Genomic DNA, 15,135 nt, shown 5'->3' with positions numbered 1-15,135 from the left:
GCTTTCCGAATTTCTCTTTCAGTTAAAATGAGATAAAATTTACTCAATATTCAACACTGACATTTTCAACATATTCCTTAAACTTTAAATATTCAAAATTCCACATTTTGACTACACTCATTTACAAATTAAATTAAATACTTATTAAATTAAATAAATAACAAAGAAATAGTTTTCGGGGTGTATTTTTTTTTTTTTTAATGAAAATATTACAATAAAACTTAAAGCTAGCCTTATCTAATTACTATACAAATTATTATATAAAATTATCTAATTACCTTAAACTTGAGGAGATTTTATTTGCTGGCAGCATACGTCCATGGCTGGCAACCTTTGTGCTGCAACCACAGACCACGAATCTGGCTGCAACTGCGCCCCCTGTCAATGTCACTCAAGTGCCAAGAGAGCCTTGTCGAACTGTAGAGATTGTAGCAGATTATAATAAAGGAGCTGAGTGTACAGAACCGTAGTAACGGGTAACTTTGTTGTAACGGGTATTCATGTTTTGTAAAAAAAAAGTTTCTTAGTGCCGACAGTTTATAACGCATCCAAACTAAGAAAGGGAAATTCCACTGATCTATGCAAAATTGATTCTAAATAATATAATATTAAATAAGCAAGTTTTTAAATCTTGAATCAAACAAAAAAGCTTTTATAGGTAACGGAAACGAACCGAACCCTTCCTTGACACAGAGTTAAAATGGCGATCGAGTTCTCATTTTTTACAGATTATAGGTACCTAATATTTCTAAATTCTATCACAATACGGCGGACACGATTTCACTTTCTTAGTTTGGGCGTGTTATATTAATTTCGGCTTAGTGTTGATTAGTATAAGTTTAGGCTGCAGTTTGAGATCTATTATAGAGCTTAAATTTGAATTAAATCTGTCATAGGTCTTAACCTAACCCTAGAATTTTTATATAGCAGTTTCATAGAGATATAATAGTTTAATAATCTCAGCTTTGAGTAGACCTTGGAGGAACGGGGATCCTTGTCGATATGAAGAAATACAATAGTTATTGTGTTGTATGAACTTTATTCATCAATATTACATCATGATTTTAATACATTATTTTAAAAATAAATAATAAATGCTCGAGATACAAGTCAAGTTTCATAAAAAGCAATACTAAAAAGAATATTCGTATGTTTTATTCAAGACATCGCGGCACTATTATGATAGTAATTAAAAATTTATGTAAGGAATTAAAAAAAAGGTGATGTGACCTTTTTCAAATGTTTGTATGATGTATATAATTAAGATTTTTTTTAAAATTGCTATGAATTCCAACAAATTCATTCATTTAACCAACAACAACTGTAAACTAACTTTAAAATTCCCACTTCTATGAGGAAAAACACACTTGAATAAAGTAACAAACTTTCGAAAACGCGTCACACAGTAGTTAACAATTTGTAACAATTGAAAATCGGTAAAAGTAGATTCAAATAACAATTTATTAGTTTTACAAACAGTCACAAAATTTCAATTCTCCATTATTCTTCAAACACATTTTCCCGAATATTCACCGCTATTATCCAAAACCACTTACAACCACTTTTATGAGTCGCATCGGCAAAATTCGTTTGCCCCAAAAAGCGCGACCTTAAACCGAATTCACACCTTTGAAATACAGACCTTTGCTTAACGTTAAGATTTTAAACACAAGAACAACAGAAATTCGTGCTATCTCGCTAAATAATTCGCGCGTACAAAACATGGCAATAACCAATAGCGGGTGGCTGCGCGCTGTGATTGGCTGAGATATTTTCGCGTAATTTAAAAACAAGATTTCTGCGCAGGTACAGTCAGCAACAAAGTTAGGTTAGCACCCGCCCATAGTTGCACGTACTAGCTGTACATCCGCGTAACTTATAAAAGTGATAGTACAATGTTTTAACAAAAAAACTGTTTACAAACTCTATGCGTCGAATTCCTCATTGCTGAGGGCCACGACTCGCGATATAATCGCAAACTTTTTGGGATATTTTTTTTGGGATCCTTCTGTATTTACACAGTAAGAAATTATGATTTAAAAACTTATATATTCTTATTTGAATCGACTATACAGTTAACGACCGTCAAACGAGAGCTAATTTGATGCTAATTCATAGGGCAACTCCATATTATTTGATCTGACATCCACATCATCACTACAAAACGTGAATTTATAGTATTCTTCCTATAATTACGCATTTTAGAGAGAATCAGAGATGACTGTGAATCACCTACAGTGTACAAAAACAAATCTTCGATCAAACAATGGCCTCCTAAAACCATAGTAACTATTTTGGATCGGAAGACAGACTTCGAGACGCTGTGATTTCAATTTATAGTTCGCGCCCATAAATATATTAAAGCTCTCGCTCGCACACTCAACAGAAGTATGTATGTGAGTGAGAGAGCATAACTAACGCTGCCATTCAAAATTCATTCGCGTTGAGTGTTTATCTTTTTTTTAATTAGCACAAATTAGCCCCCGTTCCATTATAATACTTCTTTACTAAATAGTAATTTAAATTAGTACATTTAAAAAATCAGTCGGGGTTAATTTAGTTCGGGAATTATAATGTACCATGAAATCATAATACAGCGGGAATGTTTTCATTTTGATTTAGTAAACATGTTATGTTCCTTGTATACGATGGCCAAACGCACTCGGCGAACTTGTATAAGATCACATGGTTTTGGCCGGCTTGTCGACAGCATACACATTTTTTTATTCGATGTCAAGTTAACCCTTAACTGCAATCTTACCTGATGGTAAGTGATGATGCAATCTATAAAAGTGGGCCAGCTTGGAAGAGATTTTATGGCAGTTTCATTCAATAATACAGCAGCTAAAATCAATCGCTAAAGCGCTCACCGATGAGTCGTCGGCAGACTTCAAAGGATAAGCGCAATTAGCAAACAGGGTTCACACATTAACCTATACTCGCCGAAAACGTTAGGCCAACGTGAAAAGGAGGTTTTAAATGAGTGGGAGGTTATAATAGATTAAGAATTATATAAAATATACAATGGCCTCATCGCAGCTATACAAGTTTTCTAATAAACCTAGTGGATGACCGCTGCCTCACCAAACTAAACACACAACACAAACAATGCAAACCTGAGTATTCAACACTAGGCGCAACTTGAACAGTCTTAGAAATGATTTAAACAAACCAATACATATTCAAACATAAAATACATTACATCCTAAATATCACAATTGTTTACATAATCGTACTAACACAGACAAGAAAATTTTCAAAAAAAAAATAGAAAGAAAGAAAAAAGAAAGAAAGAAAAACGTTTATTTCTTAAACTGTGCCACACATCACATGTTGTCTAAGCCTGAGATTTGACTTTGCTTACACTTTGACTTTGCTTAAACGTTGCAGCTCAGCATAATGCTATATGCCTTAATATACCAGAGCGCTGATTTTCAGCCAGTACCTTAAAGGCCGATTCACACCAATTGCGTACACGTGATACGTGCGTAGTGACGCGCGTAAACCCCTTACACCGGGTTATGCATACGTCCACGCTTTATACAAGCGGTGTGCCATGTTTCATACAGTTCCATATATTACAACGCAATGCTACGCGATACGTCTACGCTTACGCAACGCTTACGCAGCCTGTGTGAACGAGCTATAATATAGCACGACATTTAGATGTATAAAATTGAGTAAAGAGATTTGTGTTTATTAAAGAGTTTTTTTAGGAATTATGTACGCAATTGCAATATTCAGTCATATTCAAACACAATCTAACACACTAAAATATGATAATAATCATTACAACAGAAATGGTAATTAAATCAATCGTAGTTTTCAAGTACAATGAAGACTACATTGAGTTCAAATATAAATAAAGCAATACGATTCCACTACTATGACTCAGACTAAAGAAAAAGATAGACAGGAAATGAAACAGAGTGACCCAATTACTTGAGGATATTTGTTGCGTTACTGCTTTCATTTTTATACAACTACTAGAACCGTGATGGCACAAATCCTAACCTAAAAGTTTGCTCAATGAGGGTTTATAATAAAATCATTATTTGGCGCCACTTAGGTGAGACTACCAGCCAATAAGAGTTCTTATATTTTGACACTGCTGTCAAATAAATACGTCAAGTGGCATTAAATCCTGATTTGGTGCCTGGACCTGATGTTTCAGTGATGCGACCTCGTGTCCATGATTTCTGTAATTCCTCATTCAGGCTTCACTTTTATAAACAAGTTTGTTTGCACGGACCCTATCCATCATTTTTCTCTAATCTGTGCACTATAATACAGGCTGCAATTATTAATTACAACATTAATTTTATTATTATTTTCGTATTTTATCGACTATCTATCGACTATCGGCTGTTATTTGCTAAGAGATACACAGCGTATTAAAATATTAGTTATTTTTTATTTCGTTATACGTTATTTGATCACTGGCTGAGAGTTTAAAAGTTTTAGGCCTGATTTACTCCAATGCTGATGTCGGTCGCGTACATCGGTCGTACCATGTGAAATGTCAGCGTTATCAGTGTTACAGGAAATTCGGCCCTTTATCTACCGAAAAATGAGAAGTATTTTCATACTGGCAACACAGGGATAAAAATGAATATTATATAACGACTTAGGAGAGAACAGTACTGTAGATCATATATAATTATTAATCATTAATTATAATCACATATCACAGAACGAACCGTAAGAAGCGACAGTACTGAAAATTTGCCGAAGCATTGAACTGATTAGAAGTTAAAATTGTGGGACGCAATATGCCATCATCTTTAGAGATATTCTTTCTGATACATACTTTATAACAATTAAACCAATATTAGAATTATAGATTAAAAATTGATAAAAAAATATACACCTAGTAAGTTCTGGTAACTACTATTATTATCTTCTATAAAGCATAAACTAACTGACTGGCATACCAACGTATATACAGTTCAGACCGCTGGTTCTTTTCCTATTTTATCTTAAATTAGATTATTTCTTTATTTTAAATTTACGGCTCTTTGAACTTTGGCTACTGTAGCGCCACCCTTATTTAGCACATTTTAACGGACACTTTTTACACATGGAGATCATGCTCCTTACTAGTCCTTACCTCTACCAAAGGTTGCCTGGTGGAGATTGCTTTAAGCAATAAGGCCGCCTTTGCATACAAATATTTTTAGTTTAAAGTTTCTTGTTTTGTCTTGGTTTTTTCTTGTTTTATGTGCAATGAATTTTTCTATCTATCTCTACAGACCATTGCTATGGGTGACGTGAAATCAAAGCAAAATCGGCGATTCATAGGCTACCTAGCCAAAGTCAAATGCCGTCAAAGCCTCGAAGTTTTATTATAAGTTCCCTCTTATTTGAGTTCCCTGTGGTTGTACCTACTCTGTTCTCTCCTAAGTACACTCTCAAATGAATTAAGTTACTCTAAAACTAATAGGGCAATACTCTAAAAATAATCCAATATGGGAAGGGAATCAGTGGTAGATGCACATGACGATTCAAAAGCACTTGTATAATTTTTACTAAATAAAAATACTTTGAATTTTTTTTTGGAACAAAAATACTAAATCGCCACACGTGCTATCTATTTTTTTTATTATCAAGTGTTATACGTACACGTACACACACAACACTTCGAAATTTAAAGAAATATTCATCCATTTATGCGTGCACGCACGACTGAATATTTCACATACAAAACCTATAAATTGACAGACCATAAACTACAGCTGTCTTTTTCCCTCGTGAACATTGTGAGAAAGATAGCCATACTTTAACATCTATCCATTTAGTTTTAGAGATTTGTACCCATTGGCACCATTATGTGACCAAACTAACAATACACAATCATGTGTGACCAAACTAACAGAGCTAGTTGTACCAAAATTATGACCAAATTCAATCTGTGTCCAAACTAATACACATACTCATTCTACTTGTCATTATAATTCAGACATGCGCGCATAAATAAATTTATTAGGCAATAATTTTCTTTCTTTCCATAAACCATACACATCAGGCAAGAACTATCAGATTGTTCATACATATTATACCTCTTACAGCCGTTTTCAAGTCACTGAAACAATTTCACACGTTTACCCTGCTTAAAGATACCGTTTACAATCTATTGTCATGTTAAAAATGTGCGAAGCAATGGACGATTTTTAGTTGCGAATAAGGCTGGAAACATACTCATAACACGCCACCCAGGGATTGACACGAAAGTTATTATCATATTAAAAATAATCGCTAGTGTTGTAATTGACAGATTTTATGATATAGTTACCTACCAATAATGAGACTGAGAGCCAATCAGAGGTGATTGCAATCGTCACACTAGCTGTCGAATATTCTACGCCTTAGTGGTTCGTTTAGAAGCGTCGAGCAAAAATGTGTAGATTGGATGTAGTCACGTAAGGTTAACGTTCGGACCGCGTTAACGTTTTCTTGTTGTTCTGTGGTAAAGGAGTCAAATTCAAAAAAATACTGACATTTTCTTGACAGATTGCTTTAGGAATAAGTGGTGTTTTGACCAGTCATATGCACATATAAAAATAAGCTGCACACAAAATAAATGATTTTAAGTTTCAATTTTTTCAATGACCGTTGCACAAGAAACGTACAACCAATGTTGAGTCACAGTTAGTAAAAAATGATTTGACCAACTGTCAAACTCACTTCACGTGTCATATTACAAGTATGTTTCCACCTTAATAATTGAGTAAGTTGCAACAGAACGCAACGAAAAAATAAGATCCTAGCACTACTCTTACTAGTAAGTTATTAAATAAATTCTAGGAACTAAAATGATTTTTGAAAAGCGTTGAAATGAGATTAAGAATTAAGAATAGGCGGGTATGTCATTTTAATTTCATAAATTGTGTGACAATGGTCGAAATTAATATAGGTTTTTTACATACTGTAAATGTTAATATGTATTTCAGCACACAATAAATGTTATTTTTTGACAGCTTAGCTTGTACTGATATTTCTAAGTATGATAGAGAAAGCTGAGTTTAAAGATTTAGCCCTCGTTCACACGAGCGAAAGAAATGCCTTGTCCATGTGAACGAAGAATAATTTTCTTATTAATTCGAAAATACGCGTCTATCCTTAGGGACATGTCTATAAGGTTATATCACAAGGGGGTTTCAATGTACGTGCGGTACACGACTCTAATACGATGGAACTAAGGTCGATAATCGTGTATCCCGCACATGTCATAATGAGTGAATGAGAGCGCATGAGCTGCTTTCCGAGGGGGCGAAAGGGATGGCCTATCTCTTGGAGGAGCTCTTGATTTGCTGCAACTTGAGACGTAGCGCGTCGACACCCGCTTCTTTCCTTATTGACACTGATTGCGTTGTGTGGAGCTGAAAATGAGAATTAAGTTAATTTTGAGGGACTTTAAAAAAAAAATTTTTTTGGAGAATTATTAACTGTTGATAGGAAATTAATGTTGTAGGTACCAAGCAATGACTTCACCTATTCATCAATTTAGATGCCTTTTTTATCAGATACAAGTTAGCCCTTGACGGAAATCTCACCTGATGGTAAGTGATGATGCAGTATAAGATGGAAGCGGGTTACCCTGGAAGGCATCGTACAGATGGTACGATACCGTGTAGAAACCAAAGGATTGTGGGTTTAATGCAAACTGCTATACCCCTTCCAAGCCCGCTTCCATCTTAGACTTGAATCTGAATTTTAAAACATACATCACTTACCAACATGTCTGATTGTAGCCAAGCGCTAGTCTATAAATTAAATATCTATACTTAAAAAAGTCACCTCGAGTTGTGGGTCGATACTGTGCGCGCGCGGGAGGGTATTGTCGTTGATGGAGTCTGTCAGCCCTCGATTATCGCTGACTGGGGTGCGTGGCTGCGAAGATGGATTTGACTCTGTTTTGATGCCCGCTTTAGCCTGCAAATTAATGTATCGTTGTAAAATGTGTGTGTAAAAAAACATTGTTTATTTCAAGCAACTTATGTTTACAGTATCTCTAAGAACTACTTCTGTGTCAGAAGACACCGCTCTTCTATAACAATATTATACTTATTACTTTCCTTTTTTTAAAGCAATCAAATGTTTTACCTAAAAACACCGAAAATTATCTCATAGCTAAGCTTTTAGACAAAGACAAATCATTTATCCAAAATAGGTAACATTACACTCTTTGTGATGGTCAGAATAATGTTAGCGTTCTAAGATGATATAGTGGTGATAATTAATTACGTGAACTTGAAACTCAAGCTACAAAGGTTCCAAACGCGCCCGGGTCTCAGAAGAGCCCACAACAAAGTCAGCGAACTTGTTGAAAAAAGGACATCTTACTTGTAATGCTCTTAGCCTTTCAAGGAATATCACGTGTGATTTTTCATCATTTTCATTGCTTATATCTGAAATTTAAAAAAATATATTTAAGAAAATATAAAGACAATATTATTTATAATCAATCTGTATTTCACTAGTAGTCACGTCAAAACAAGCGCTTAGTATGAGAGCTTCTATGCAATACTGGCATGTGACGTCACAATTATTTAACGTGCTTTTTTAATTTAATCAATAATTTAAAACGGTTATTACTCCCAAAACTAATAAAGGACGTATGTTTTACGTATTTTGGAAGACCCTCTATTTAATTATCACTGAGAAATAATTTATTTTGATACAGGCAAATACCGTATTATATTAATTTGTATAGATTTACCAATATTCTCCGTCTTGTAATCGCTCTTGTACATCGGCACGGACGCGAGCTTGCGCTGTTCGGCCACTTCCTTCAACCCTCTCTCCACGTAATTACGGAAGTAAAACGACGACCCTTGCATGAACGTCCATATGTCTACCTCTGGATGACGCTCCTGTACAAAAATAATCCATTATGTTCTAACTCGCTATATTTACTCTACAATTTTTAATCCCAGAGATCAAAATGACAACTAGAAATGTCAAACTTGAAAGTAAAAAGTATTGTCCTCATTGTTCCCGTTCAGATAAAAATCGTTAATAAAATAATATTATATTACTTCGTCTGTGTCGGCGTTAGCTGGCGTGCGTGCTGTGCCTTTTTGGAGTGTTTTTTTTTTTTTTTTAAAGTGGCCGGTTTTTGTATTAATTGGTGTTTTATGGTGGTGGAACTGACTGGGAAGCGATCTAAGGGAGCGCCGCACGTGTGTCGGCGAGCGCCGGCACAGACGAACTCCATACTTATATAGTTTCCCTAACTACAAACTTGACATTGGCTAATCTGTTAAAGCCAGACGAAAGAGAAAAAAAAATTAAGTACTCACTCGCAAGTCATACAACTGCGACAGCGCGTCTCTGTTGTGTTCTTTGGAGCCGATCCTCTTGAGTATGAGCGCTAACTCCTCGTGAACGCCCCGGGGTAACCTCCCTGCGTTCAGAGCTGTATTGACTGTGCTCACTGCGCTCGGCAGACCACCGTTGACTGCGTCTGACGAGATGTCCTTCCGTTCGTCCAGTTTTAATTGCTAGAAAGTTCCATTTTTATCATTCACTGATACATATTAGAAGCGTCACACAGAAAAAAGATATATTATTGAAATAGATTTTATGAATAATTGGAAACTGGAATTCCTCCCACAAACATGCGCGAGGAACACAGGTCACAACACGAAGGTAGTGATTTAATGTAAGTCAAACTAATGACAAAGCAAATTATTCGAATGAGTGAAATATCGATTTTATTAAACTACCTTCAATAAATCTTATAACATTTCTTACAATTCTAATCAATTAAAAATACCCTAATAATAGAAACATTATTTTATTAATAATAAAAATATTTTTATTGAATTTTTAGTAGAGTTTGAATCTTCAAATACACCTACCACTGGTTCAAAATGTCACTCCTACCGAGAAGAACTAGCAAGAAACTCAGCGGTTGCTCTTTTCAATGATTTAATAATACAATATTACACCATGTATGAAAGTATCTGAAGTCCCGCGCATTACTAGAGCGAGCTGCAGGTCAAATCCACGCTCTTTTATCATTTACGAAATTTCCGATTGTCTAATTATTATGCTTTATCAGAAGCATAATAATTTTAATAGATATAATTTAATATTTCAGTTACCTTTAAAACTTTATGCAAATATGGGAAGAGATCAGATTCGTTGACGTCCGGTACTTGCGTCAAGTGATTCATTATGGATGCGCCCTTCATTTTGACTAGCGTGTGGACTAGAGTCTTGACTGTTCTGTAAAAACAAGTGTAAATTAAAAATTTATATCACCCCCGACATGTGAAGGTTACAGTAACTAGAAGAGAACTAGAGAGAAGAGCTGATAATTTTCAAACGGCTGAACCGATTTTCTTGGATTATAGCAAAGAACACTCTCGATCATGCCACCTTTCAAACAAAAAAAAAAAACTAAATTAAAATCGGTTCATTAGTTTAGGAGCTACGATGCCACATACAGATACACACGTCAAACTTATAACATCCTTCTTTTTAGGTCGGGGGTAAAAAAAGGAAGTGTCGTGTATGCCGCTAGCCAATAGTAGTATAGTTTAACGTTTAAACTATAGTGAGTGATTTCCATTATAAGTATAGTATGTTACGGCTTTACTCACGTATTTAGTCGACGTAAGCCATACTAGTTTCGAACCCTACCGGGTTCCTTTTTCATAGGGACTCAGCTCGCTGCTAGTCCATCTATACTTATAATAACTTTTCGGAGTAATGTGGGTTTTTTAAGCAATTAAATATAACTTGCAAAAGGTGAAGAAAAACATCGTGAGGAAACTTGCATGCTTGATCATTCTCAAAAATGTTGTCCGTGGTAGACTATGGGCAAACCCTTCAAGCCGTGTGTCTCAAGTGAAAGAGACCCGTGCTCTGTAGTGAGCCAGCAATGTATAGAGTATCACTAACCTGTATGGAGTATCACTCATTTCCGGATTCTTCTTCCAGTAGCTATTTGGGTAGGCCTTATAAAACAGATGTATCTTGTAGAGAACCGCATCGTAGTCTATGGAGTTCACTTCCCATGACGAGATCATCTTGAGAGTTTTCCAGAAGCATTTGAGAAGTAGATCCTGGTAGCGCGGGTAGGCCGGGTCGGATTCCACTATTGAGTCGTGGAGGAGTGAAACTATTACACTGCAAAAAATATAGAGTATTTTAAACCAAGCGAGAAAAAAGTTTAAAAACGTGTTTCAAGATAGCATTTACAATAAGCAATCATAAAATATTAATTTCAGTTTATAAAATTATATAATTATGTCATAATTCATTTTAAAGATTTCACTTTTTACACACTTCTACAAATACTGAAACGCAGGAAACTAGTTACCATGATGAATTCCGACGGTGACGTCATATGGATTTAAATTTGAAATACATAATTTCTATTGCACTTATCGACCATAGTCATGACACAGAATTTTTCTCTTAAAATATTATAGTTAAAATGATTAATAAAACCTACTTTTAAGCCATGTTCACCAAAAATGTGAGGCGTTATTAACTTGACCATCGATGTAAAGTCATTAGTGCCACTTACCATAGGACAGCAGTACGCGGCGAATGCTCCAACACGCACACGCACACGTTATTCAGCAACCGCACGAGCCTGTCCGCGTCGCGTACAGCCGCGCCGCTGGCCGCGGGAGTTGCCACCAGTACCAACAACAGTTCGCTCAAAAGCGAGCGGAGCGCAATTTCTCCCACTTGCCGACCACAGCCCGCTGTGTCGTAGAACTAAAACAATAAACAAGAGTAAATTAAACATTTATAAAACCCCCGACAAGTGAAGGTTATAGTAACTATATGGATTATAGCTAAGAACACTCTGGATCAAGCCACCTTTCAAACAAAAACAACTAAATTAAAAGCGGTTCATTAGTTTAGGAGCTACGATGCCACAGACAGATACGCAGATACACACGTCAAACTTATAACAGCCCTCTTTTTGGGGTCGGGGGTTAAAAAACAACAACAGAAATTGCGCAACTTACAGCAGTGACGCAATGTCGTCTGCTTATGGTTTTCTTATTGGATTAAATGGGCAGGCTCGACTGTACAAAAGGGAGATCTCCCACCAAGCGATTGTCTTGCTCGGTAGTGCCAGCTTGTATCTTGTAACTTCTTTACATAGTGCAGATTCCGAAACGCTCTTTTAGTGCGATTCAGATTTGTGAGGTCTAAGGCTGTAAGGTACTCGTGCTGCCATCTAGTGGCGACTGATTGTGTTTAAGTAATATTTTAATAGCGCTAATTTTGCTAGCGTTCTAATTACACTCATGTTTCTGGGATTAACACTTCGTAAGCGTGATTCAGGCTTCATTTTCATTTCAGACCAAAGATATCGCTTCATAACCGCGTTCGCTTTGAACCACCTACGTAAGATATCGGCTTATTGCATAGACAATACTCACATTAGTCAAAGCGTTTCCAATGTACCTATAAGCAGGTAAAGTCTGTTGGGCCGAGGCAGCACTGGGCGGGGCAGTACGTAGACGTCTTAGTTGTGCCGCTATAGCGGAAACTAATCGCGTCTCATGAGCGGCCAGAGCGGCGCCCCGGCCTGATGCTAGGGCTCCAGAGATGAGAGACAATGCACGGATTGCAGCCTGAAACAAAATCGGGACTAAAATTTTCTGGTCAAAAATTACAAGGAATCATCTAGATGTTTTTGACAAACTATTACAAAACCAAAAGGCAGGGTTATTATTTTAAGTCTACGTATGCATTTTTGTATCTGTTGATGTTCCATCGTAGAGCCTAAACTACAGAGCCGATTTTGATGAATGAGACCGATTTCGATAAATCGATTTGTCATGTCTGGGTGACAGGGTGTGATATTTACATGAACAAAATCTGTGAGACAGATATTACATCGAAAAAAATGGGTCTCTGAATTTTTTTTGGGTATCATATCGAGTGAGATATCAAATGAAAGAGGAGAAAATTCTGAGTTCATAAATAAATACTTTTAGGACCTGGTTCAGAAATCAGAGTTTTTATAGAAATGTCAAATAATGCTATAACGTTCTTATACTTACGTTAAGATCAGGACTGGAGATGGAGTGGATTGTATCAGCCAACTGCGCATCGTCGACAGTCACCTTGTGCGCAGAAGGCGGCATGGACGGCAGTGGCGCCCCGAGTCGAGGAGGCGACATCGTTACCATGCTCCTGTGGAGAAGTGTCATGTCTTACAAAAGTCATATACAGGCCTTTTGAGGAGGAGGAGGAGGAGGAGGAGGAGGAGGAGGAGGAGGAGGAGGAGGAGGAGGAGGAGGAGGAGGGGAGTTAGCTCACGGTTAGCTCCACGAAACGGTTAGATCCACGAAACGGTTAGCTCCACGAAACGGTTAGCTCCACGAAACGGTTAGCTCCACGAAACGGTTAGCTCCACCAAACGGTTAGAGGAAGAGGAGGAGGAGGGGGAGGAGGAGGGGGAGGAGGAGGGGGAGGAGGAGGAGGAGGAGGAGGAGGAGGAGGAGGAGGAAGATGATGATGATGATGGTGATACGATGATGATGATGATGATGATGATGAGGAGAATGATAATAATACTCATTACGTAGATGAACTTGAACTTACGTAGATCTCACAGGGGCGGTGACAGCCCTCACAGTGGTGGCTGGAACGGGTTCGTCCAAGAACTTGAGATCATGCTCCGGCATGTCGAGTGGACGACGCACGGGCACCTCTGCGTCTAATTTTGCGATCAAATCCGGATCCAGTCCGAAGGGGCCACTTATCACTTTTGGCTCTGGTATTAAACTGTGAAAACAAAGCAAATGGGTAATTCTATCTAAAGAATCTAATCTGGGATCTACAAAATCACATTATTGTCTAGCATTGAAGGAATTTTAAAATTGTAAGCACCCATTTTTTGTTGAAATAATTTGAATTGAATTAATCTATACTTAATATGCAGAAGTGTATCTGTCTGTCTGTCTACTGCTATCTGTTAAACCGATTTAGACATAGGCTACTTGTGGTCCCGCAAAATCAAAGTTTCCTCAGGATTTTTACAACCTAAATCCACATAGATGCCCACGACTTCGTCCGCGTGAATTACACAAATTTTAAATTGAAAATTCAAGTTGAATTTTCAAAAATCCTTTCTTAGCGGATGTCTACGTCATAATAGCTATCTGCATGCCGAATCTCCGTCCAGTAGTTTGAGTTGTGCGTTGATAGATAGATCGGTCAATCAGCTTTTCCTTTCATACATACAAACAGAAGATACTACTTTTATCCCAGAAAATCAGAGTTCCCCACAACGTTTTAAAAATCTAAATCCACGTGGACGAAGTTAGGGATATCACCTAATATATTATTAAACCATTTTCATTTGAATTTATTTTGAAATTTGATTTATGAAGGTAACTTACGCCTGAGCCGGCGGAGGTGGTTGTTCCTCCATTTCTTCCTCTTCATAGTCATCGGGCGGCACCTGCTCCGCTGGCATAACGCGCTCATTCACTTCCTGCAAATATTATAAATCCTAGTAGCATCATCGTCACCATATACCAGGCATGATTGTCGTCAAGCGTAAGTCTATCTCACAATAAAAAAAAAAAACTGAGCAAGTGGAGAAAATAACAACTACCTCAGGTGCTTGCAATATGGGTCGTCCGGACGCCGAAAGCGGCACTAGCATGGAGCGTCGATCGTCCGCACTCCGACTTTTGCTCGCCCGTTTGATGCGCTCTTCCAGTAGAGAGAGATCCTTGTCTGATATCTGCATAAACATTTGGCTATTTATTAATTAAACTAGGTTGTGCCCGCAACTCGTCCGCGTGAACTACACTTTCAAACTCCTATTGTTAATTGTCAAAAATTCAGCTCCTAAGGATTTCGAAGACTTCCCCCAACTCTGAAGATTCTTAGCGGATGTTGCTCGTATTACTTGGATGGATTAGACTTAAATATGGTATGCACAGCCCGATCTGTCCAAGTTTGAGCTGTGCGTTGATAGATCAGTCAGTCAGCTTTTTCTTTTTAACCCCCGACCCAAAAAGAGGGGTGTTATAAGTTTGACGTGTGTATCTGTGTATCTGTCTGTGGCATCGTAGCGCCTAAACGAATGAAACGATTTTAATTTACTTTTTTTTGTTTGAAAGGTGAGATTGTGTTCGA

The 15,135-nt window shown here is 37.1% G+C and overlaps 1 protein-coding gene across 2 annotated transcripts in view; it reads right to left on the bottom strand.

Moving 5' to 3' along the window:
* Positions 1–3,312: 3,312 nt before the first annotated feature.
* LOC123876283 (protein mini spindles) overlaps positions 3,313–15,135 on the bottom strand; it is a 33,754-nt gene continuing 21,931 nt past the window's right edge. The window contains exons 25-37 of one of the 2 annotated variants that reach the window (XM_045922486.1): positions 14,603–14,737; positions 14,388–14,482; positions 13,588–13,770; positions 13,044–13,176; positions 12,417–12,611; positions 11,543–11,739; positions 10,912–11,139; positions 10,110–10,233; positions 9,303–9,503; positions 8,720–8,873; positions 8,344–8,408; positions 7,798–7,932; positions 3,313–7,379 (exon numbers count right to left, since the gene is read on the bottom strand). In XM_045922486.1, the coding sequence (XP_045778442.1) occupies positions 7,284–7,379; positions 7,798–7,932; positions 8,344–8,408; positions 8,720–8,873; positions 9,303–9,503; positions 10,110–10,233; positions 10,912–11,139; positions 11,543–11,739; positions 12,417–12,611; positions 13,044–13,176; positions 13,588–13,770; positions 14,388–14,482; positions 14,603–14,737 (1,941 nt within the window). In that variant the 3' untranslated portion in view covers positions 3,313–7,283. The remainder of the gene's footprint in view (positions 7,380–7,797; positions 7,933–8,343; positions 8,409–8,719; positions 8,874–9,302; positions 9,504–10,109; positions 10,234–10,911; positions 11,140–11,542; positions 11,740–12,416; positions 12,612–13,043; positions 13,177–13,587; positions 13,771–14,387; positions 14,483–14,602; positions 14,738–15,135) is intronic. The other variant, XM_045922487.1, reaches the window with a different exon arrangement.

The sequence above is a fragment of the Maniola jurtina genome, chromosome 21 (genome assembly GCF_905333055.1).
Source record: "Maniola jurtina chromosome 21, ilManJurt1.1, whole genome shotgun sequence".
In the NCBI taxonomy this organism is placed as follows: domain Eukaryota; kingdom Metazoa; phylum Arthropoda; class Insecta; order Lepidoptera; family Nymphalidae; genus Maniola; species Maniola jurtina.
This window is presented reverse-complemented; position numbering and strand designations above follow the sequence as displayed.